At 33.8% G+C, this 23,770-nt stretch overlaps 1 protein-coding gene across 1 annotated transcript in view; it reads left to right on the forward strand.

Annotated features, from left to right (window-relative positions):
* nbas (NBAS subunit of NRZ tethering complex) overlaps positions 1-23,770 on the forward strand; it is a 463,213-nt gene that overhangs the window by 406,772 nt on the left and 32,671 nt on the right. The window contains exons 49-51 of the mRNA XM_028796843.2: positions 582-721; positions 4,884-5,028; positions 13,592-13,723. Of these exons, the coding sequence (XP_028652676.1) occupies positions 582-721; positions 4,884-5,028; positions 13,592-13,723 (417 nt within the window). The remainder of the gene's footprint in view (positions 1-581; positions 722-4,883; positions 5,029-13,591; positions 13,724-23,770) is intronic.

Below are 23,770 nucleotides of genomic sequence, written 5' to 3' on the forward strand. Positions count from 1 at the left end.
CATTTTCTGATCCAATTATCTGTTCAGGGTCACAAGAAGTTGGTACCAGTCTTGGTAGTACTGGGTGCAAGGCAGTAACTAATCACAAACAAAGTGCCAGTCCATCACAGGGCACAGTTGTAAACATGTTATTAGATTATTTGTGACAATTATGTTTTCATTTTACAAAGGGCTGTTCTTTTTCATAGACAGTTTTTAAATCATATAATACTGCATTTACAAGTACCTTTAATATTGTAAATCCTTACCTTGAATAGTTAATTCTACCAATCTAGTTATCGCACAAAGGTTCAGTGAGAATATTTAAAAATAATTAAAAACTCATTGTCAATCAATACTGAACCAGTTACTTTCTTCTTTTTATAAAATTTAAATGTAAAAAGATTAACAATAAAAAATACTGCTTCATAAAATGTATACAAAAAAGAGTTTAATTTGACATTTATTAATCTTGTTTGGGAATATTAACAAATACCTAGGCTGCAAGATAAAGGTCCAGTTCCAGGAGTTCTGGAAATCTGTTTACTGCAGCTTCTTTTTCAAATTGTTGACCTTATTATTTTTGAACCTTCTTCCTCCAGCTGAACGTCAGTGATGTTGACAGTAATGAGAAACGAAGCAAGTTATTTGCTGAGCTTTTACACTCAAGCAGCAGTGAAGTGGAATTCCAGCACTTGGTGTTACTTTTGCAAGCCTGGCCACCTGTGGAGAGTGATGAAATGTAAGTGATTTAATACATCATGATGTTGAGACATTGTTTTTTGGTTTATCTTTGGTGTTGTACAGATAGATAGACAACTACCAACAATAAAGTACATTTTTATAACACATTTCCTGCACAAGTGCAGCTTAAATTACTTTACGAGAAGTACAAGATAGAGTTACAATTATAAATAAAGAAATAAAAGTAGACAATGTGTATATACTAGCAAAATACCTGCGCTTCGCAGCGGAGAAGTAGTGTGTTAAAGAGGTTATGTAAACATATATATACATATACAGTATATACATATCTACATATACACATATCTACATATACATATATCTACATATACATATATATACATATACATATATATATATATATATATATACACATACATACACACACATATATACATATCTACATATATATATATATATATATATATATATATATATATATATATATATATAATATATATATAAAAATATATATAGCCAAATCCCCGCGCTTCGCAGCGGCGAAGTACTGCTTTTAAATTTTTATTAAGAAGAAAAGAAAACCTTTTTAAATTGAGGGAAAATATACCAATAACAATTTGTTAAGGATCTGTTTTTTTGTGAAGCTGCCTTTACACAGCCTCTCCGCTGTTTTATAAACGAACGCCATATAAGGCCGTCCTTTCTCCTTTCTTAGCGGTTCTGTATTGTTTTATTGTTCGTTTATTGCGATTGTTATAGTTATTGTGTAGCTATTTGAGACTCACTTTTCTGTTCAGGTACCCATTTCCTTTATGTAGTCCGCGGATTCTCCGCTATTTTTTGTTCGTTTATTACGATTATAGTTATTTATTGATTCCCTTCTTTAGCTGACTGCCTGCTCATATAAGGCACTCTGCTGTTTTTTTGTGAAGCAGACTTTACACAGCTTCTCCGCTGTTTTATAAACGAACGCCATATAAGGTCATCCTTTTTCCTTGCTTCGCCAAGGAAGCAGCCTTTTTATTTAATCCACGGGTTCTCCGCTGTTTTATTGTTCGTTTATTACGATTGTTATAGTTCTCTTTGTATACCACGTTGTTAGTTCAGCACTCCGGTTGTAATATGACCAAGCTCTGCAAGCTTACTGTTGAGAATGCAACGTATAGTTGTACAGGAGAAAAGCAATCTTGCCTCAAATCAATGGCATCCTTTTGTAGGTCTATGAACTTAATTTAAACTTTAGGTTTACACAGTGCTTTGTTTCCGAAGTACCTGCACTCATGAATAAATCTGTATGCGTCGGTCGCTTCATATTCTTTTCCTACATTATCAATTGTGTAATGTGTTTTTTGAACAGGTTTGATTCATCGAAGTGATCACTCGTGCTGCGTTCAGTCAGTTCACGTGAGCCGGTCTCTTGTGTGATGTTGCGATGTCCACGGCTTTATTTAATGTTAGCTAAGACCCGGCACTTAAAAGTTTCTCGCTACAGCAAAATCTCATCTATTGTCAAAATATAGTGTTTTTGTTGTTTTTTGCAAAGTCCGAATTGAAATTCTACCAAACCTGAGCTTGATTTCTTGAGTAATTGTTTGGCTATAATATTAAAGATAGGTTGAGTTTTTACTACATACCTGACTCCTTAATATTTGAACTTGCACCGTTATATATCCAGACTAGGGCTGTCAAATTAGCCAAAAATAAGGTCTGAATATTCTAATTTAAAATTAGTAAATATTTAAATAAATTTGAACTTAGGTTAGCTATTCTGGGCATTATACATGTATGTTTGTACATACATTATTTTTAATACTTTGTTCTTGTTGTGCAGAGGTTACTATAATAATAATGTACACCATCAGCAAAAAAATCCTAACAGTAATGGAGAAACTATTTAAATACATGTTATAATACTTCTGTAGCACAGGAACACCAGCTGAGTGCTACAAAAGGAACACAATATTGTCATTAACACTTTGTGATTTTCAGAGGAACCACAAGAGGGAAAAAGGGTAAAAAATATTAATAATAACATAGTGGAGTGCAGTGCCAGCATGTTTATCTTGTAAGGGTTTAAGCTTCTTTTCGTGGCTGCTTTTATGACTCGCTGTAAAAACAAGGATCACGAAGAATACGGATCAGTTAGTAAGACAGCGACAGGGTGAGAATAGTGAACCGGGTAAAAGAGCAGGCAGAAGGCAGGCAGGTCAAAGTGGGCTTGTTTTATTATTGGTGTCAAATGGGCAGTGACAGGGTACAGTTAATATCACAATGTTCAGAATAGAAAGTCTGTCAACACCTGTAGACTCCCCCAGAAGAGCAGGTCCTCTGTGGCTTACAGGATCATCACGCTATCAAATCAGGGTACACACAATCTGTTTATTTTTTTCTCCTTTACAAATCGAGAAATATGTTAATACAGGTGGCCTGCATATTTAATTTTTTTTTTATTATTAATTATTATTACTGCTGCTGATGTGCTTTTGTCACCGACCACAAGACTGCATCAGAAACAAAGACTACCACACCACTTCAAGAAATTGAAAATGGTAGCTGATGTCAGTGACTTTGAAGGGAGGGCTATGTAGCATCACAGACAAATTCTATCAGCTTTATAAATACATTTTGTTGTTAGTGTTTTAAAGAATACTTAATAAGTTGCTTTTCCTTTCCCATTATAATAAAGTGCACACCATATTCTTTTGTTGAATTAAATACTATTGTATTTGCTATTGTCATCTAAAGTTTGGAGTATCCTTATCCATTTTAGTAAGCCTTATTTTTTTATTTTATTTTATTTATTTTTTTTGAGAAATGTTTTTGAAAGTATCTTGTTGCCATATATTTGGGCTGTATGCCTTCTTTTTCATCTTCACCAAACCTTTGTATGAACCAATTTTAAGTGGCTGCTGCTGAATCATAAAACACTTTGGGACACAATCACTACAACTGCATGTGCTTATTGCTGTCCCCTAGCTAATCAAATACTGTGATAATTGATAAATGCGAAATTTAGAATTTCAAATACGTACATTAAATTTTACTGTCTTAATGAATATTTTGACCATAAAGAAAAGACTCAAATAATCTGTATTGTGTGTTAAATAAAAACAATACAAGGGAACGAGATCATTTCTTGAAACAGAATTTATAAATCATTGTGGATTTACTAATTCACACCAAAATAACAGCTTCACTGGTAATGCAAATACTTTAATCCATGTTCATTAGTAAATTATTTTAAAAGAAATTTGCTCTTTATAGAAAAAGTTTTAAAGAGGTGTAAAAGGTGGGACTGCAACTTTTTAACAACCACATGCACACTTGCAATTTTAGAACAAGACTGGATAATTATGTTTTGATTTTGGAGTGTGGCATAAGTGTGCCATCACATAGACTGGATCTCTAAAACCCAAAAGAAATTAATATTGTGGATAATTTAAGCAAGTAGATGGAAAGTTTTTTAACTTGCATTTTATAGTTTTTTGCTATGAAATTCATTGTGTTAGTATGTTATTTATTTTAACAGTCAATAACATACAGCATGTTAAATGTGAGTTAAAGAACAACAAAATATATTGTAGTCTGAAGGAACCCTGCATTATTACAGGAATTTTTTCCAAGACCTTATATGTTTGTCATTGTTGTCAGCATTTTTTAGCTGCTTTCATGTTTAAAATGACTGTGATAATCCTGTTATCATTGAATAATAAAGGGCTATGAGTGTTTGACTCCATATTCTTTATCATACATGCTGAGACATCAAGAACATGCCACTAGACCTACAGCCTTTTCACTTTTGTGGCTCATTGATTTTTATTCATAATATGTTTGACAGCTTGCTACATTCACCTGATGCTTTCACAGAGCTTCAATTAGGAACCTTTCAAATTTCAATTCCTCAAAGTCTCATTTAATGTCCCATTAATCTGTGTTTGCTTTTCATCTTCTCTTACAAAATCAATATAAGATGAAGTTACTACATCATTCAAATGGACTAGGAATATTTTTGTACATAATTGTGTGCAAAATCATTAAAGGTGTCATGTTGTAAAAAAAGTAGAGCATTGCAGTTTGGTGCAAGTGTACATTATGCAGAAAAAATGTCTGACCTTTTAAAAAACAAAAATGTGTAACTGCTATAGAGAGTTTATTGATCTAGGTACAACATTTTTACTTTTAATTTTTTTTTCTCCCAGGGATGAAATTCTTGAAAATCCGTGGATTAAACTAGCATCAGCAATGATGTCCAAGTGCTCAGTTGAACAAAGAAGTCACATGGGTAATGAAGTCTTGAGCATGTGCCGTTCTCTGTATAAAACAAAACATAAATTACCTGCACAGGTAAGATGACTTTTTTTTTTCTTAATTATTCGCAAATTACATTATTCCACACACTTTAAAATATTAAGCTTAGTTGTATTAGTATTCTTTCACTCTGTATAACAAATTATTTTTGTAGTTTAGTGACTGCCATGTCTTTTACATTAGAGATTAAAGACTACCAAGGATATATACTGTATCTGTTGCTTTCATGTCTATATGAAAACTTCACAGAAACTTTATATTCTGTTCATTTTTTAGTTTATTGAAATACTTATGGTAGCTATATTTTTTAGTTTGTTCGTGCACTGTTGATACTCTGTATTAAACCTTTATGGTGTTATCTTAGTCATTAATTGTTTATTTATAAAAGTAAATTATAATGTTAGTATATTAGTATATAATATATTATAATATAGTCCATTCTATTGAGTTTGAAGTTTGATGTTTTGCCATAAAATTTATTAATATGTTTACTTATTTTTAAAGAATTCAATGAAAATTTTGCACTGGGTCTCAAAGCCATGAACAGTATCTTCATTATCATTCATGTTTTATTGGACTATTCAGAAGAAGGAATTTATGTAGATGCAGCAATACACACTGTAGACAGCTTAAACTTTTAACTTGTTTCACTAGATATCAATTTGTGTATTAATGTTTGTTTTTTATATTAATTTTACTTAATTGTTTTATCAGATGTTCCCTAGAACATGGCCAGTTTAAAATCATAACTGATCTAAATGTGTGTCTTTGGGATGTGGAACAGTTTGGAGAAAATGTGACTTAAGGGCAAACTTATTTTCAAGAAAATGATTTATAACAGGAGATGATAAACCTGAAAGGTGTATTCTACAGTTATGATTTTCTGAGTGGCCATAGGTTATCTCCTGTGCACTATAATACAGTATGTGAATTACAAATTTCTACCATGTATGATTTATAGTATAGTGTTTAACAACCAAGTTAACCTGGATGTTGAAGACCGCAAAATCACTAATGATACTGAATTTTTAAGCCAGTTCCTTTGAATAGTCATTCTCGCCTAGTCAACATGTTCTAGATACACTCCTCTACATGTGCTACAATCAAGAGATGGGCTGCAGAATTCCATCATGGCTGGAAATCTCTCAAAAATTGCCCTAGGTCTTGCCGGCCTTGACTAAAATAGAAAACATTGGCAACACAGAATAAATTGTTAAAATGAATCAAAAATGTATAGTGCAGAGGTACAAAACCTTGCCTGACTCATTGACAAAAAATGTTTTTTGCAAGGGCCGCCATCCAAAAACGCCCCTTTCCTCCCTGAAACCGAATATGAATACAGATAATGTTTGTTTTTTAGGGATGAAAAACACAATGTAATAACTATAATTTATTGTCACTGCATCCCCAAATTTCAATATTACTGGCAGTGTTTCAACATTATCATTATTAAATCAGTTCCAAGTATTGATCACAAAGTCTGTGTTAACAGCAACGAACAGCACATTGCCCATAACAGTATAACAGCATTGCTGATCATCACAGCCCCTAACAGCAGGAAGGAAACTAACAGGACATTGCTAATCATTTTTCATAGTCCAAAACAGCAGGTAACATATAGCACATTGCTAATGAATGCACAGTTTCTCTTTGATTTTCCCCTTTCTGCCTCCTTTATCCCCCCCTGAAGGAAAAGGGAAACAGACCTTCAGTTCTTCTGTAGCCTACATTAGTATTTTAGACTAGAAAGGGTTATTAGAAGAGCAACATTGTACTTCATTCAGTGCAATTTCTGACACTCCTTCTGCTGCACACAAGGGATTTGTAGTTGAGCTCTGCACTAGAAACAGCAATCCAAAAGGCCTCTTAGTCAATCTGTTTAGGCTGCAGCATTTTACTTTTGTAGAGAAAGCTGCTTCACTCTTGTGTGTGAGTGGAAACATTGAGGTGATGCGTCTTGCAAGTCTAGAGATGTTTGGAAGATGCCCTGCCAAATTTTTTCTACTCCTATCTTTCATCTGAAACTGATGCTGAAGTTCATCTGAGCCCTTTAACTCAGCAAACTCCAGTTCAAGCTGCATAAGTCCAACCTGGTTACTTATTTGGTTCATTTCATCGATTTCAATCAGGAATGGGTTTTTCACAAGTAGAAAAACATTGCCTTGGTTCTTGAAGCCACAGAATCTTGATTTGTTCTGTAGTTTTGCTTGAGCACTGTTAGCACATCACAGAACTGTGACTGACAGGATGGGGCAGAATCTACATGCATTGCCATCACTTTCTGCATGGTGGGGAAGAACCAGTAATCAGAACTATGGATACTATGTTTGAGTACATGCAGTTTGTCAGAAAATTCTCTGACAGCTGTGTAGAGTTCATACACAGTCTTGTTTCTTCCCTGCATCTTGAGATTAAGTTTGTTCAAGTACTGTGTAATGTCACATAGGAAAGCAACAGAAGTCTCCCCTTGTCCAATAATAAAGGCTTTCATTGGTTCAAGCAGATCTTTGAAATGTGCAAGCTTAAGTCCTTTAGATAGCTATCTAATCTCAGTGTGCAATACCACATCTCTGTAGTGAGTGTCAAACTCTTCACATAGCAGTTTAAAGTTCAAGTGGTTTCTCACACGGGCCCTGGTTTAATTAACAACTTTGACTACATTTGCCATCCCATCATTTAGAATCTTGATCTTTGCAAACAAGGCTTTTCTGAAAATGTCATGGATGAGAAAATGCCCTCAGCAACTCCTTCATTTTTCTTTTTTTTTAATATTTTTATTTTATTAATTTTCATTGTAACTCCTTCATTTTTCAGTGCAACTTTCACCAAAGCCATGGCCCCAGTTCTCTTACCAGGTATTTGCGGTGTACCATCTGTGGTGAATGCTGTGATTTTTTTTCTGGTCCAATATTAAGCTTTGTCAGTGTTTCCAGTACGGCAATTTTGATCTTCACACCTGTTGTTCCATTTTTCAGTGGGACCATGTCAAGCAGTACTTCTGTCAAACTCACTGTTGATTGCTAGGATGAAGATCAGCAATAGTGGCATATCATTGATATTCAAGCTTTCATCCATTGCAAGGCTGACAAGCTCTTAGGATGACAGTTTGTCCTTGAGAACATTTGCAATATTTTCTGAAATGTGTGATGCCCTCCTTGCCACAATAGATTATGATTTTTTTTTTTTTATGCCTCTCATTCATGGTCTTTTTTTGCCACGAAACAGCATTGAACAGGCAAGAAGCATGTAGTCCTTCACCAGTTCTCCATCAGTATATGGCTTCATCTTTTTCATCAGTTCATGCATGATTTTATAGGATGTCTCTGTCATCCTTTCATTATTATTAGTGTGAAAGACGTTCTGAGCAGTTTGGTTCTGTTTCAGCCTCACCAGCTTTTCGTCCCGTAGCTGTCTACCCTTTGGAAAGTCAGTACTGAACTTTGGATGTTTAGCTTCATGATGGTGCTGTAAATTGAATTTTTTAAACTGCGAAATGATGTAATCACAAAGCAGACAGATGATTTTTCCTGTACTGCTTAACACAAAGAAAAACTTGAGCTCCTAGTCCTCTTTAAATGGCCGGTATTTCTCTACATATTTGCAACTCTTACATTCTTTATCCATTTTTGCTAAATGCTAGGTAAATTGTGATTGTGTATTTCAGGCAGTTGAGGGGTGGGGACATAATAATTTGAAGTGTGCAAATTAAAATGATACAGAGCCGCATAGGTATCAGGCCAAAAAAGAAAAAAACTCAATTCGGATTAATTATGTTTTTCTTTCATAATCTGAAACACTCACACAGATCCCGTTCCATCCCTCCTCTCTAGCTCTTTCTTTCCCACCCATGATAGAGTCTTCTCAAAAACCAAGTTATTAGAATGCATTGATCAAAGTCGCTGTGCGTCCCTTTTTTCTCTCCATGAAATATTAGATTAATATTGACTGAAAGCCGTACAATGATTTCTGTTATTCCTTATTGGCCAAGTTCCTTCTTAGCACTGTGTAAATATTCAGATTTTCACTTGCTGTATTTGTTTTGTTTTTTTTTGACTTGGTCACTCTTCTGAATTGTGGTGCTGCATTACACGCTTGTATTCATGTGTAACGTTAGCATGTGTTTCTTTACAAAACAGAAAACGTTCTTGCCAAGGAAATAAAAATCTCTGTGAGAGTGTGGCGGTGAATCGCCTAATACATCAACTGCAAATGAAATATGTAAATCTCATTCCAAGTCAAAAGGCAGGAATGTGGTGGAGAAGTGAAAATTCCAGACCAGTTGGCTATTAGACATTAACTGGCTTTTATATAATCTAGAAGAAGACACGATAATGTGCAAGTACTACTGCAGCAAGCTTAGTGTAGCCAGTAAAACAGGTTTTGAGGCAGGAATACATTTTTAAAATATGAAAACTTACCAGCAAATGACACATGGTGGGCTGCGACAGTGTGGTGGCTGCAAGCAAATATGCCAAAGAACTTGCAGTAGTAAAAGGTTTTCATACACAAAAAAGACAAGTGATGATACAAAAAGATATGAAATTTGAGTTAATATAAACTCAGCATATTACATAGCAAAGGAATAGAAGAAATAAATTCTGCTGACAATTTACTTATTTATTTTTTTACATTTTTTAAAGATTTTTTTTTCTTCTAGAGAAGGACTTCAAAGAACCACAACTGGCCTTTGAAGAGCCTCGGGTTGAGTACCACTGTTATAGTGTATAAGATAGCAGACACTATATGGATTAATTATTGGACATCTGAATACATTCTTCATTAACAATTAAACATGTACATGGTCTGTACATTGTCCAGAATGTTGACTTCTGAAATGATAATTCACTGTATCCAGTATTGCAATGAGAATATCAAGGTAGTCAGTTTGGGCTGGGATAAATCTAAGAAGTGTTTCATAAATGGGAACCAACTTGGATGCATGCTTGCTGTAAGAGTTTTGCAAAACAGTATCAATAAGGCAAGGCCAAAGTATTAAAAAACCAACCTCAAAAATCTTATATCCAAAAATTCATAAAAAGGGGAATTTGTAAAAGTAGCTAAATACTGAGAAAGGAAAGAAAGATTATGAAATTCTAATGAAATAAACTAAGACCAAAAACCCTAAGAGCCAGCAAAAAACAAACACTTAGAACAAATAAGGAAAAAATGACCAACTTTAACAAAGCCATGATGAAAAAAATCTCTAACTCATAAAATTCAAAACCTGAATAGCAAACCAGTGGCCACGACAAAAAAAAGCAGACAGCATATCCCGAAATAACCAATAAGCTTTACACTTGACAAGTATAGCAAGGCACTACCTCAGCAAAAAACTGAGACAAATCATATTTTTTATGTACCCTTAGGGGTGACTATTCTATAATTAGCATCATCACCTGAGAATTAAAATTCCTTTTTTGCCTAATCTTAATTTTAAAGGAGAAGCAATTAAAAACTAAAAGGAACATAAAATGAAGAAAAGGCAGATATGGATAGATTGCCAATGGGGCCAAGACAATATGACCTAGAGTCCTAGCAACATATGAAACAACAAAGAAATTCAAGGTTCAAAGCCTGTGCTAAGGATGTTGGTGTAGTCCATATTGATAACATACCTCCGAAGGCCCACAATTTCACCAATTTGGTTTAGTGTTGATGGTAGTTAATCAGGAAGAAGCAACAAAAAAAGCAATCAACCATTTCCCTTTTGTTTCACAATAAGGCCTCTGCTTTTATCCAGGTGTCCAGATTTTCTAGCCACTTACCAAAGATGTGTGTGTTTAGAGACTGTAGGTTGTTCAACACACCGCACCTGTAGCTTTAAAACGCTCTCTCCTTCTTATACTTTCTGTCAGTCTCTGACATTACTTCCACTTTGTTAGCAAGCCTTTCCCCCACCCACTCACCCCTATTACTACAAGCTCAGTGTGCTACTGGCAAGAAGCAGCCTTTGAAATTCTAACTGAATTACTTGAAGGGTTACCCCAGTAACAAATTCTAGGGTTTTGATTACCCTCTAAAATTCCTCTTCCTTATCGCTATGACTTCTCCAAGGAGGTCTGGGTAACATTCAATTTCATGTTTACCCATTACTTGGCCAAACACAGCTCTAAATACACTATTTACATTTGCTGTTGATGACACCATTGTAGGTCTGATGACCAAGAGCAATAAGTCAACTTGCAGAAAAAATATTTGCCTTGTGACATAATTATTCCACTACAGTAAACTCTCCCTTAGTGTCAGCCAAGCCAAGGAACTTGTTATAGACTTCAGAAAGCAGGAAGTAAACCATACATCAATCTGCATTAGATCAGTGTAGATGGTGGGAAGCTATACATTTCTTGGAGCTATAGTCTCTGATGATCTAATGTGGACACAATACATCTCAGCTTTCAACACCCATGCTTTTATTCATTCAGACATCAATGGAAAATTTGGATGCTTCCATCAATGCTCATCAACTACTGTAGGTGCACAGAAAATTACGCCATCCAGATAATGTTGCGGTATGGCACCTGCTTGACTCAGGACTAGCCAGCAGTGAAGCTGTTACAATATTTAGATATTAATATTTTTTATTTGGTTAATGATGGGTGGTGATATAAATACATGGTAATATTTCATATTTACAGTAGTAAAGGGGATTCCAGTCACTGTTGTAGTTGGACAAGGATCTAGATTAGGTGCCATATTAATACAGTATGTGACGCATCTAGTAATTTATATTGATGGTGTGTGAAGACATATATTATGCATAAAAAAATGTAAACATTTATTTTTTGAAGTTTCTGTTATGGTTATTTCAGTTTAAGGATAGAGGTCATGTTACAGTATATAGATTGGTGAAAGAGAATCCTAGCTTAATACATTTCCACTATAAGGCTTTCACAAAGCATCTGTGGAGTCATGCTTTAATCAGTAAATTGTTCTATGCAAGTCAGCAGTCTTAACTGAACACCCCATGCAAAGATTACTAGATGCTGAGATTGCTAAACATTTGAGCATGTGAGATATTCAAGGGGATTATTTGAACTAATCAATGCCTCAACTAAATCTTAATTCAAATTGTACCATTTCCTATCATGTTGCCTCTTAATATATATAGCTATCTTTTTTCTGGTTCTAATGTGAATGTCATAAGTGAATGGGAATATCTGTCTCATTGGAATGAGCTGTGCTACCTCATGGTAGCCTAAGGTCATTGCAGTGAACCCATGTACATTCATTACAGTGAGACGAATTTTCCTATTCAACTATGACATATATTTTTTACATTAAGCAAAATAAATTAAATGTGTCCACTGCTAAACTGGATGAGGCAGGATAGATAATGTTATGTATTATTAGTCTATTTCTGTAGTAGCAGTAGACTACCTCTTGACATTTTAAATGCATTAATGTTTTATACATGTTGTAGCAAAGATCAGCTGTAACCTGTTTTACCAAATTACTTTTACTAATTTTCTTTCTTGGAAGTACTTGTATGAATCTACCAAAAATGAAATTGTATATGAACATGGGGATGTGGGGTGACCACCTGATGGCCATAAAGGTCAAGAAAAACACCCTAGGTTCATGTGTATAAACTGTTATTAAAGAATGTAATTTGTTTTTGTAAGTTGAGTTGAGGGAGTACAAATATCTTTTCCTGAACACACTGTCTGCTTAAATAATGATAAGAGAGTGGGCACCTCTTGTAATTGGCTGTTTTATCTTAAAGAGATCACACGAATATTCAGTCCAAACATTTGTCCATCCATTTTCTGAAACTAACATCTTATATAAAAATGCACCCTTAAAATTCAGATTTTGTTGTTTGGTATTGTTTTGAAATTTGGAGGAGGCAAAATAAGTAAGCATCCATTTACCCATTTTTTGTAAGAAAAAAGTCACATTTTTTGTAAGGAAATATTTCTGAGTGAGTGTCACTTTTAAAAATTATGGCTTGATTATTCAGATTTTGATGAGTCTAAATTTAAAAAACAAAATTCTGTCTTCTTCTCTTCATTTCCTCATTTCCATGCATAGCAACATTTTCCTGTAGTTCATCTGGTAAATGGTGCAGTTGCAATTGCAATTTGATAGAGATTTAACCACTCAAACTGTATATGTGTTCTTGAATGAAGCATTATTGTAAATGAAAACAAAAAAAAAAACTGTGTTTACCCCAGTGGCTTACAGTACATTGATAGTCCATGCACCAGCAGAGAAAATTTGAAATAAAAGTTTTAAAATGTATTTCAAGCATCCGTTTCCTTTAAAAACTGAAACAGCTTTTTTTATATGTGTTTTTTATGGTGATATACATACACACTTTTTCAGCGGCCTTTTGTTTCATGTTCCTTACGGTGCCAAATAGATTGCCATTGTAAGTCACTGAGTGAGACACATTTTTATTGTATTTGCAAATAGTACCTTGCTTAAGAATATAACTTTCAATGTTAAATGAATGTATGCCACAATTGTGAAAAAATTATTTCAATTTTAAAAATTCCAAACTTATCCTTTAAATGTGTGATTTTTGAATACCATTCATAGTATAGTAGATCACTTTGAAGTTTGCCCTTTTTACTAATGAATTTATTTTTCTGTTCAGAACATCAGGCAGATAGCTTTGTTGCTTTTGAACCAGTACCAGCTGCTACTCCTTGCTCTGAAGCTGTTAGTAGAAAATGAAAATGAAGAACTGCAGGCTCTGACACTAGAGCAGATAACAAGCATCAAAAAAGTAAGTTAAATTAAATTGTCTCATTCGTTACCATTTTTCTGAATCACAAAAATGTATTATATAGAATATTTTGAAACAATATATATTTTATATTTAGGGGTGTGTAGAGAACAGGATTTCATAAACATTCCTTAATTTTTTTTTGGTAAGATAAGTATTATAAATAGTAAATTTTAAATAGTCAGTAGGATGCGGAGACAGCTGGAGAGGGAAATTGAGAAGGTGGAATTAGGCCAAAGCTGTTTGGAATACTCAGACCATGGGACCTTGGGAGTAGAGGGCTTTGAAGGTGACTTGTTTTATGATTGTGATCCAAGTAGCTGTGTGTTTTGGGAAGATTCTAAATTCCCAAATTTCATACTGATGAATGTTTTCGATTGTATTTGCATTTACCTTATATTATTTTTCTAAGCTTTCGGTTTCCTCTGTTTTGAAGCATCATTTTGTCAAAAGGGGCAAAGCATAATTGGAAAGTGAAATTCCTCATTTTAGCATAAATAAGCCATTGGAAATCTAATTTTGCTTTGTATATCATTCCACATGTTTACCTAAATGCATAATCTTTGATTACGTCAAAATCTTAAAACTGACAGAGGAATCTGCTACTCTGTAAACTGGACATTACTAATGTGTGGCTGGAAAATGCTCTTTTAATCTTGCCTTCATTTTGTGTGGATGAAGTTCTAAGATCACATAAAAACTGATGCAGCAAATACAGTTTACTGTAAAAGCTGTCACAAAAGGTAGAATTTTGTTGCAGCTGAGCATTATTCTCAACTACCACACATGTAAATAAAATAAATTCTTGTTTTCAGCTTTAGCCAACCTTGATGCAGTGTGACAAGTGATTTGTGGTGCTGGGCAAATTTTAAATAAATTACTGCGTTTGAGAACATACAGGCTTGTAATTGATGTGAGATATGTGAGCTCGCTTCACTCCAGGGTTGGGTGGGGTGCCTGACTGCTTAGGCATACACATGTGAAAGCGAGCGTCAATTGAAAGCCACATTCATACCTCAAAGGTGGCAACTTATCACACTCATACCTAATCAGGGTAGGATGATAGGAACCTGCATGGAAATAAGGGGAAAGGATAAAAAGAAATGAGTGGGAGCAGTTAAAATGAGGTTGAAACAAGATGGAGTAATGATGGAGGTGGTAAATGGTGTGTAAGCAAGTGTGAGATGTTGGAGGCAGGCAGCCAGGATGAACAGCCCGAAGGAGAGTGTAGGACGGGTGCCTGAGGGGGTGAAGAGGGTCAACTTGGTTGGTAGCAGGAGTAACCCAGTTTTTCCGATTACTTCAGTTAAGAAGTCATTATTTTATGGGCCATTTATTATTTTTTTAAAGGTTGAAATCTTTCATTTCTAACTTTGTGCAGTATTATCTGCTGCAAATTTATGTTAAGAGCATATGTCATGGGGAACAGCATGGATATTCTTGGTTTTAACTATAGGATACATTGAGGGAAAGAAAAAAAGATTTTTTTAAAAATATATACTGTATTTAATTTACCATTGTTAAGCATGTTAGGTTAGCATTACATAAAGAGATATTTTAACCAAAAAGCCACTAAATTGTCCTGACTTAGTTTGTTACTGATGGGAATTGAATTAGAGAAATAGTCCCTTACATTTTTTTTAAACTGATAAATTAATTATTCAAATGTTATTTCTCATTATGTTTACATTACTGGCTTTTTTGTGATATTTCGATACAAGCTACATAAAATACCTAGGGAATTAGACAGCCTGTGTGTTCACATATATTTAAGAGTACATTCACCTGTAAAATATGGAAATTCCCATGAAAATGATTTTGCTAAAAGAGCACTAACCCTGTGGATGCACTGGATTTTTTTGAGCCACAAGCCAATAAAAGATGAAAATCCTTTTATGCATTTTTTAAAATGTATTTTTTATATTGCTCTCTACACTAAAAGTAGGATCAGAATTTACCCTGTAAAACTAACATATTTTAATTCTGATTAACATAAATGAATCATAACAATGAAAGACCATTAATATTTTTGTAGAGTTATGGTTAGTTGACAAAATAGAGGAACAGAAAAGCTTCAAATAACAGCATCCTTGTAAACCTTTAGGGGGTCAATGTTCAATTACAACCGAAAGTCATAGACAAAGTTAGACACAGTCGCAGTTCTGGAGGCTTAGGTCAACAGGCCACACACACCCTTTTTGGGATTCCACTGTATTAAAGAAGTTTGTTCTGGGACGTCTAGTAATCCTTTGATACTGGGGTTTATCATTGGATTCCAAGGCTCCCAGTATCTCTAGTGTTCTTCCCATGATCACAAAAACAGCTTGAAAGTAGAGCAGTCACTCTAAGTTTCACAGTAGGATACTGAGATCAAAACAGAGCAAAGCAATGTCAGTAACAGTTCTTAACAGATGGCATATCTTAGCAAATGAATGTAAAATGAAAACAGTAAAGTTATAGGAACTGAGCCCTGTGGGACAGCATATCTACAGTAACTCCTAAAGTAAGTACTAAGGATATTGTACTGTCAAAACATTTATCTACATATTAAAATCAATTTCATTAATATAAACTAAGCCATGCAAGAACAGTGCCTGAGATGCCCCAAAATAATTGTCCTGTCTATGTAGTAGAATAGAGTGGTCACTGGTGCTAATGGCTGTAGTTATTTCTAACAACATTAATACTGTAGCCTTTCCTTTATCAGAAAATATTAAAATGTCTTTTACAACATTCAACCTACAACTTCATAAATTGCAGCAGCCTGTTGATATTTTCCAATACACTAGGATTTGGAAATATTTTTCATGTTTAAAAAATGCTACAGGCGTTTTATCAGACTATGATGGGTTCATTCAACTGTTAAATCTTACTATTTAGTTATATTTCAAAGATTAAGTTATATTTCAAAGATTAAGTTAAAAGAAAAGAGAAATTTATAAACAGTTGTATATATTTTGTTGATCCAAAAATAAGGTACTAAGTTAAAGACAGCATGTTTTTTTCTCCCTTAAATGTCATACAAGGATTCTTGTGGTTTTAATGTCACTGGCATTTTGTTTCCTTCTTTAGCTGTAACAGGTCGTAAAATCTAAAATATTTGTTTGCCTATCTTTGATTATTGTTATTCCATTTGCGGTGAATGAATGTAAGATAATTTAATATTGCTTAAATATATAAATATACAAACATTTAGTGTTCAGAAACTGCAAACATTGTTGAATAATGTATTTTTATTTTAGAAGATTATTTTTATTGGCTTTCTGCAATATGTCTTGGGTTGCCAAATGTAGTTTTCTACTAGTGAGACTGTTTAAGTTTGTCATCAATGTGCATGCAATGTTACGTACTGGTGCAAAATTAAACAAATAAATATATGTATAAAAGTCTGCACTCAGCATAGTTCATGAGGACAACTCCAAATGTAGTCATTTTTTTATTGTTCCTACATTTACTCATTGTTAACAACTCAGTTTTTTATTTACATACTGATGTCTCTGTGGCAATTAAGATCTGTGTAGTTTTTCATATCTGCATCATTGCTTAATTTACAAACCCATTACCTTCTTGACCATTTATATAAGCAGTGAATCATTTATGCCACAGATTTTTTCTATTTGATGTTTTTTGATGCATGTAACAAATTTGTCACTAAAAAAATCAGATCCTAAAGGGGATCAAAATAAAATTGTTTAACCAAAAATATATATGAGTCAACAATTTCCTTTACAGAAAAATTTCCTCTTTAATGAGCTATAGTTTCTTACCATATTGTAATAGTGTATGAAATCAAAATTCAAGGTGATTTTGTATATGTCTTGCCTAAGAAAAATTCTTATTAATTACACAGCTGTTGGAGTAGAGTAATTCCCACAACAATAAGAGATCAGAAACATATATTTTTTCTTCTAATATTAATTTGTACATCTAGTCATTAATGAGCAATTAAAAAGAAATTTATCAAACAATATTTTACATGTTGTCTTCTTTTGTCCTTCAGAGAAAGTAATAGTAGCATATCTGTAATTCTTTTTGAAACTTTTTCTCTTAAGAATGTCTGATAGTTATTCTTTATTTTACTTTGTGTACCACCTATTATAGTAGGCATTATCACAAAATGCTTTACCGTCAATTAAGAGTACTGTTACAAATCGGGAGGAATCTGCACTGAGAACATATTGGAACAGGACTGGTAATGGAATCAAACACTCCTCATTGCAGACCCATTGTCTGTTCTCAATATAATTATGGTCATTTGGAAATCGTTCTCCTGATTACAGACTGGAGGAGAGCAAATGTAAATTTACAAATCAATGGAAACTTTTGACCTAAATGTTTCCTTTGTGGTGAAACCTCACTAGAGAGGGAGAGAGAAAGTAATTTTACTTTATAATTATGATGAGCTATGCCCTTGACATTGAGAGCAACATGCATTATTAAAGTATTAAAATGTAGTGCTGTGTATGTCATTATATTTACTTATCTCAATTTATTCAGCCTTCAGTAGTATGATTGATTAAATCTCCATACTTCTTGGTACAAGTGTTTTCTTTCAGAATATGGTTACTTTTCAGTTGTTCTTGACAGAGATGTACGCTGTCATTTAGCACAATCTTTATAGTTCAAGCATGGTCAGTTTTGACCCACTAGTGGAACTCATGTCGTTAAATGTGTTTTGTGTTTTATTGCATTTTATTAAATAATGTCCAAATACTAAAAAACTACCTGGTATTTTTATTTATCAATAAAGAAGAGAGTGTGTCATTTTGCCTTGCTGGTTTAGTTAAACAAAATAAAATCTCACAGTCCTCTATATGTTTTGAGTTTAAAAAAAAACTGATTTTAAGGTAGAATACCAAAGTAATTATTAACAAACATTCAAAACATGTTGTGTAAGATGCAGTCCTTTATGCTATAACTCCTTGCTGTCTAGAAAGAATTCTAACATACATTAAATAAAAGTGTTCTTATGTTAGCTTCTCTTTTTCTCCTGTGCAGATAAGAGTGAATGATGAAACTAATGTATAAATATTTTTGTTTCAGTTTGTAGTCATGTTGTACATGCATAACTGTCTTTATTTTATGTGTCAAAGTTGAACTTGCACCTGAAAACTTACTCTTTCTTCAATTTCTCAAAGTTTCTGAAATCCCCTGTTAGAAATCAGCCATTTTTTACATTTTCTTGGTCTTTATCCTGTGCCCATTAGCAGTGGTGATGTTATTTCATCAGCATTAAAATCATCCAGTCATCTATGAGTGTCACAGACAGAACAGTAGTTTCCTGAAAAGAAATAAGCAGGAAAAAGAATATTACATTTCATAATTTGACAAATGTAAATTAAAAAACATACACTTTTTCAGTAGTTTCTTGGAAATCTTTGTAAATTTAAAAAAGGAAAAATATATCTAAATTAATATTAATACTTTTTGGAAGTTGGAGCCTCTCTTGGCAGTAATAGGTGCAAGAGAATAACCATCTTGGGCAAAAAGACACATTGCTGGTTAAAAGCAGCATTCTGTTTGCTTTTTTGTCTACACTGTCTTGTTAAAGAGTAAAAACATTAATTATATGCAATATGTTATTTTGCCTTCCAATAGACAAGAGTTCAGTTTTATTTAAATTAGAATTCATTGTCCCATATTCATCCAGGTCTAATATTCTGTATGATTTCAGGGAGTATTTACTAAGCTAGTTTAGGATTACAGTATAAGTGTTCATAATGCCTATTTACAGTTTACCTAAACCTATATTTTGAATTTGTATGGATTACAGAATATTCAGTCTAAACACAAGCCTGACCTGACATGGGGTGAATAGGTAAACAAACACCACACAGGCAATGACTTTGCAGAAAATTAAACCTTGGACTCTGAGGTTTCTGTGTATATAGCCTAGTAAATGCTAAATTAAATCATATAAATGTTTCCCTGAAAAACTGGAAGTGAGAGAATGTCACAATGTAAGCACTATTTGCAGCTCTGCAGACATCAAACTGATATTCTGTTTCTCTCAGTGTTCTCCAAGTTTCTGGTCTTATGATGGCTGTAGCTGCCTGAATCCATTGTAGAAAACTGCTAATTTTACATATTTATTCAGCATGGACAATATTGTTCTGTTATTCACAGATGGAGAGCTAAAACATTTTAGGAGGGACTTTATGGTGATGGTCTCTGAACCATGTACCTAAAATTCAGACTAAGATGGGTTGCAGATTTAAGACTTAATTTCCTTCCTTTATATTTTGAGAGAAATGGTTATGACATGTTCTTTAGTATTTTCTGAATTTTGACATGTTGAAAAATGTTCCATTTGCACATATTTGGTTGCTATTTATCTTTTAATGTGTTAGTTTGAATGCATTCAAAACAAAAAAGTCGTTAGTGCTGCTATCTTAGAAACCCTCAGAAATCTTTATTTAGTTCATAGCTCAGTGTCTATGTTCTCCCACTATTTGTTTTTATTTTTTTCAGGCTAATTTATTACAGCTCAAAAATGTGCTGTTAAGGTTAATAAGCTTCTGTAAATTGCTGTGGTGTATGTGTACCTATAATAGACATAATAAATACATGTGAAAGTACATACTGTATATAAGTGCAGTAAATATGGTTTTCAAATAAGGGTATTATTAATTTCTATTAATTGGTAGGATTTTCTTTATAGTTTCCTGTTCTACCAAACTTTTGCAGAATAAGACAGCATTCAACCAGTCAATAGTAACACTAATATTTGAGAAAGTGTTATGTTAAAGTGATTGTGATATTTGATTGTTGATGTACAACAAGCTCAAACAATCTAATGCACTTATTCACATTATCCACATGTGGAAATAAAACACCAGAAATGTATCCAGTACAGTCATTTGAGTAGATACCACCACTGGGTTTACTATATTTCTAACCATTTAATTAAACCAATATTTAATTCATAAATAACTGCATTTTAAAAAAGCTGTTTCATTGACTTGTATCCTTTTTTAATAGGACAGTGCTCAACAGTACATTACTTTGTCAGTAAGCTACTTTTTCCCAAATGTTTCTTTTTCATATTGAAATAATATCTATATCTCTCCATTCTTGATAGGCAGCTTCAGTTATAATCATTAGCGCCTTTTAAGGAATTCTAAATGCAAAATAAATTCAACTCTAGCTGGCATGTAGCTGAATTTTACTTTTTTTTGTTTTGCTCATTAATCATTTCCATTTGGGTTTTTCAGTAAGTTACAACACAAGGTCTTCGGATAACAGTTCATTGTCATACAGTTTGTTGTTTTTCAAATCAAGCCGTGGACAGTTAAGAGTTTATGTATGGCAATCGATACATGCAGTTTGACAAAACAGCAACCTTCATTTCTTTTTCCTTCATGCTTTAAGCACCATTTATTGGAATGAGCGCTTAAATTTACACACCATTGGTTTAGGTTCTTATTAACACACTGCTGACATTTTTTGGATGCAAGTACTGGGGTTGTTTTACTTGCTAGTTAAGTATTTGGGTATTTTGATACGGACAAGGCTCTCTTTTAAGAGGCATGATTGCAGTATGAAGGCATTCTGCACAGATAGGATCTGCTTTTGTGGGGGGAAGTTGAGCATGAGAACAAGTAGGAATTTCACAGTACTTTATACACCTAGTAATGCTATTACTTCTACTCCGAAGTTTGTTCAGATAAGACAAGTATGCCTATTAAGAAACTGGATGGAGTATGAAGCCCCGATTTAGCTGGTCATCTCTTGGTTTGCTTCACATCTCATTTCCGTTTCGCTGCCATATAATGAAGAAAAGAATCAATTCAGAGGGCCGAATCTTTAAAAACAGGGCTATTAACACTAGAATCCCTGATGTTTATGATTTTTTTCGTTGTCTTGACCTCCTGAAAATTTTCTTACATACACTAAGAAGCTCCTTATCACTGCACTAATAGCCTGGTAATGAAATATCGTGATTTGAAATACATACATTTCATGTGTGTTCTGTGTCTACAACAATATGTGTAAATATAGAATGACAGAGGAAATGCGTGGCAAGAAATGCTGAACACACGGCTAAAACAGAAAATGTTTTCATATGTTATAGTAATAACAACATAATTTTGACTTGAAGTGTAGGATGTGTGAAGCCCAATTAGCCAAGAAACACTTTCGCAAAAGGTATAACAAAACATGTATGCTTTTAGTCAAGAATAAAACAGAAGAAAAACAAATAGCTTAATTAACAAGTTGCTGAAGCCAAACTATTAGTTGGTACAAAGTAAAAGACGTTAGAATATGTGTGTTTGTGTGTTTCATATTCAACCAGTTGTCACAGTGGTAACGTTGCTGAATCTCCGATATGCACAGATGGCGAGTGGATAAACTACTGTTTAGCAATTGCGAGGTAATAGGTTCAAATCTCATGACTTCTTCTCTTAGTGAGCTGCTGTTATTATTATTATTATCATATAACAAAAACATTCATTTGAATGTGAGTCTGTAACATCCTGTGTAAATTTCTGGTATTTGTAAAAGATATTACTTTTCCTCGCACACAGACATTCATATCAACATGTCATTTGAACAATTTTTTTTTCAGTTTTATTTTTGAATAAATCTTAATTTAAGCTATTTTTATTCAGTTTTATTCTAAGATTCTTGAATAAAAAAATCATTCAAATGACATTTTGATTTGCATGTCTGTGTGCGAGGTAAAATAACATCCTCCATATATACTACTCAACAAGACAGCAGGAAGAAATGATTGAGCTACATTTGTGTGTCTGCTTTTATCCCTTCAGCGCTAACTTTTACAAGTACCATAAATTTATGCAGGTTGTTACAGACTCAAATCAAATGTCTGTTTTTATTATATACCTTAATAGTAACAATAATAGCAGCTCACTACTCAAAACAGTAAATGCGAGGAGGACCCGGGATGGAACCTGGAACTTCTTGGTTATGAGGCAGCAGTCCTTACCTCTGCACCAGCCAAGCGGATGTGTCTACTTTGTATCGATTGATAGTTGGGCTTCAGTTTATACATATTGTCAGTACTAGGGTGTTGTACCGTGTTAGCCATTATGAATGTAGAGAAAAGCCAAGCAAAATGACACCTTTTATTGGCTAACTAGAAAGATTACAATATGCAAGCTTTCGAGGCAACTCAGGCCCCTTCTTCAGGCAAGATGTAAACAAGATGATTACATCTTGCCTGAAGAAGGGGCCTGAGTTGCCTCGAAAGCTTGCATATTGTAATCTTTCTAGTTAGCCAATACATATTGTCAGTAACATGTTAATTGAACAATTTCTTTTTCTTCTGTTATATTGTTGAATTAAAGTGCACTTGTTTTGTTACACCTTTTGTGAAATTGTTTATTTGATATTTGGACTTCAGTCTTCACACATTATACACTTCATGTCAACATTTTGTCAGTTGTTACTATAACATTTCTTGCCTTGCATTTCCTGTCATCCTACATTTACACAGATTGTTGTATTCTGAATAACAATATTTTATTTACCCTATACTATTCCAGACACCTTACTCCCAGCTCTGAGAATTTTGCGTCTGACTTGACTTCAGCTGCCTTGATGGAGGATTGTATAGCAGGCTGCTTGTGCTGATTGACACATTTGCCAAACAAATGTGGTGCTGACAAGGTGCAAGGGAATTTAAGGTGGCCCAGCATTACGAATATTTTCATAGGGTACAGGTATTCAAATGTTAATGATACAGATTGGGGGAAGAGGGATTAAAGTCCACAGACACTAATGTGCATGTAAACCATTTAGGAGGGCAGGAGTGGAGGTTCCCCATCAAAGTCCCCAGATGGGAATGTACTGTATATAAAAAGGAGTTGAGGGAACTTTGTGAGAAGTTTCAAAGGGGTAAATATAGTTCCTGTGTTTGGTCTCCTCACTGTAAATGTATTTGTAGTGACCTTTTTGTGGATACAGGAAAGAAGCAGACAACTAAGGGAAGAGCTTTTTTTATGGAGTGAGTTTAAAAACAGGAGAGAAGTAAGAATTGTGCAGAACAGAACAGGTGAAAAGGAATAATATCATGAATTATAT

Source organism: Erpetoichthys calabaricus, chromosome 3 (assembly GCF_900747795.2).
Source record: "Erpetoichthys calabaricus chromosome 3, fErpCal1.3, whole genome shotgun sequence".
Taxonomy (NCBI): domain Eukaryota; kingdom Metazoa; phylum Chordata; class Cladistia; order Polypteriformes; family Polypteridae; genus Erpetoichthys; species Erpetoichthys calabaricus.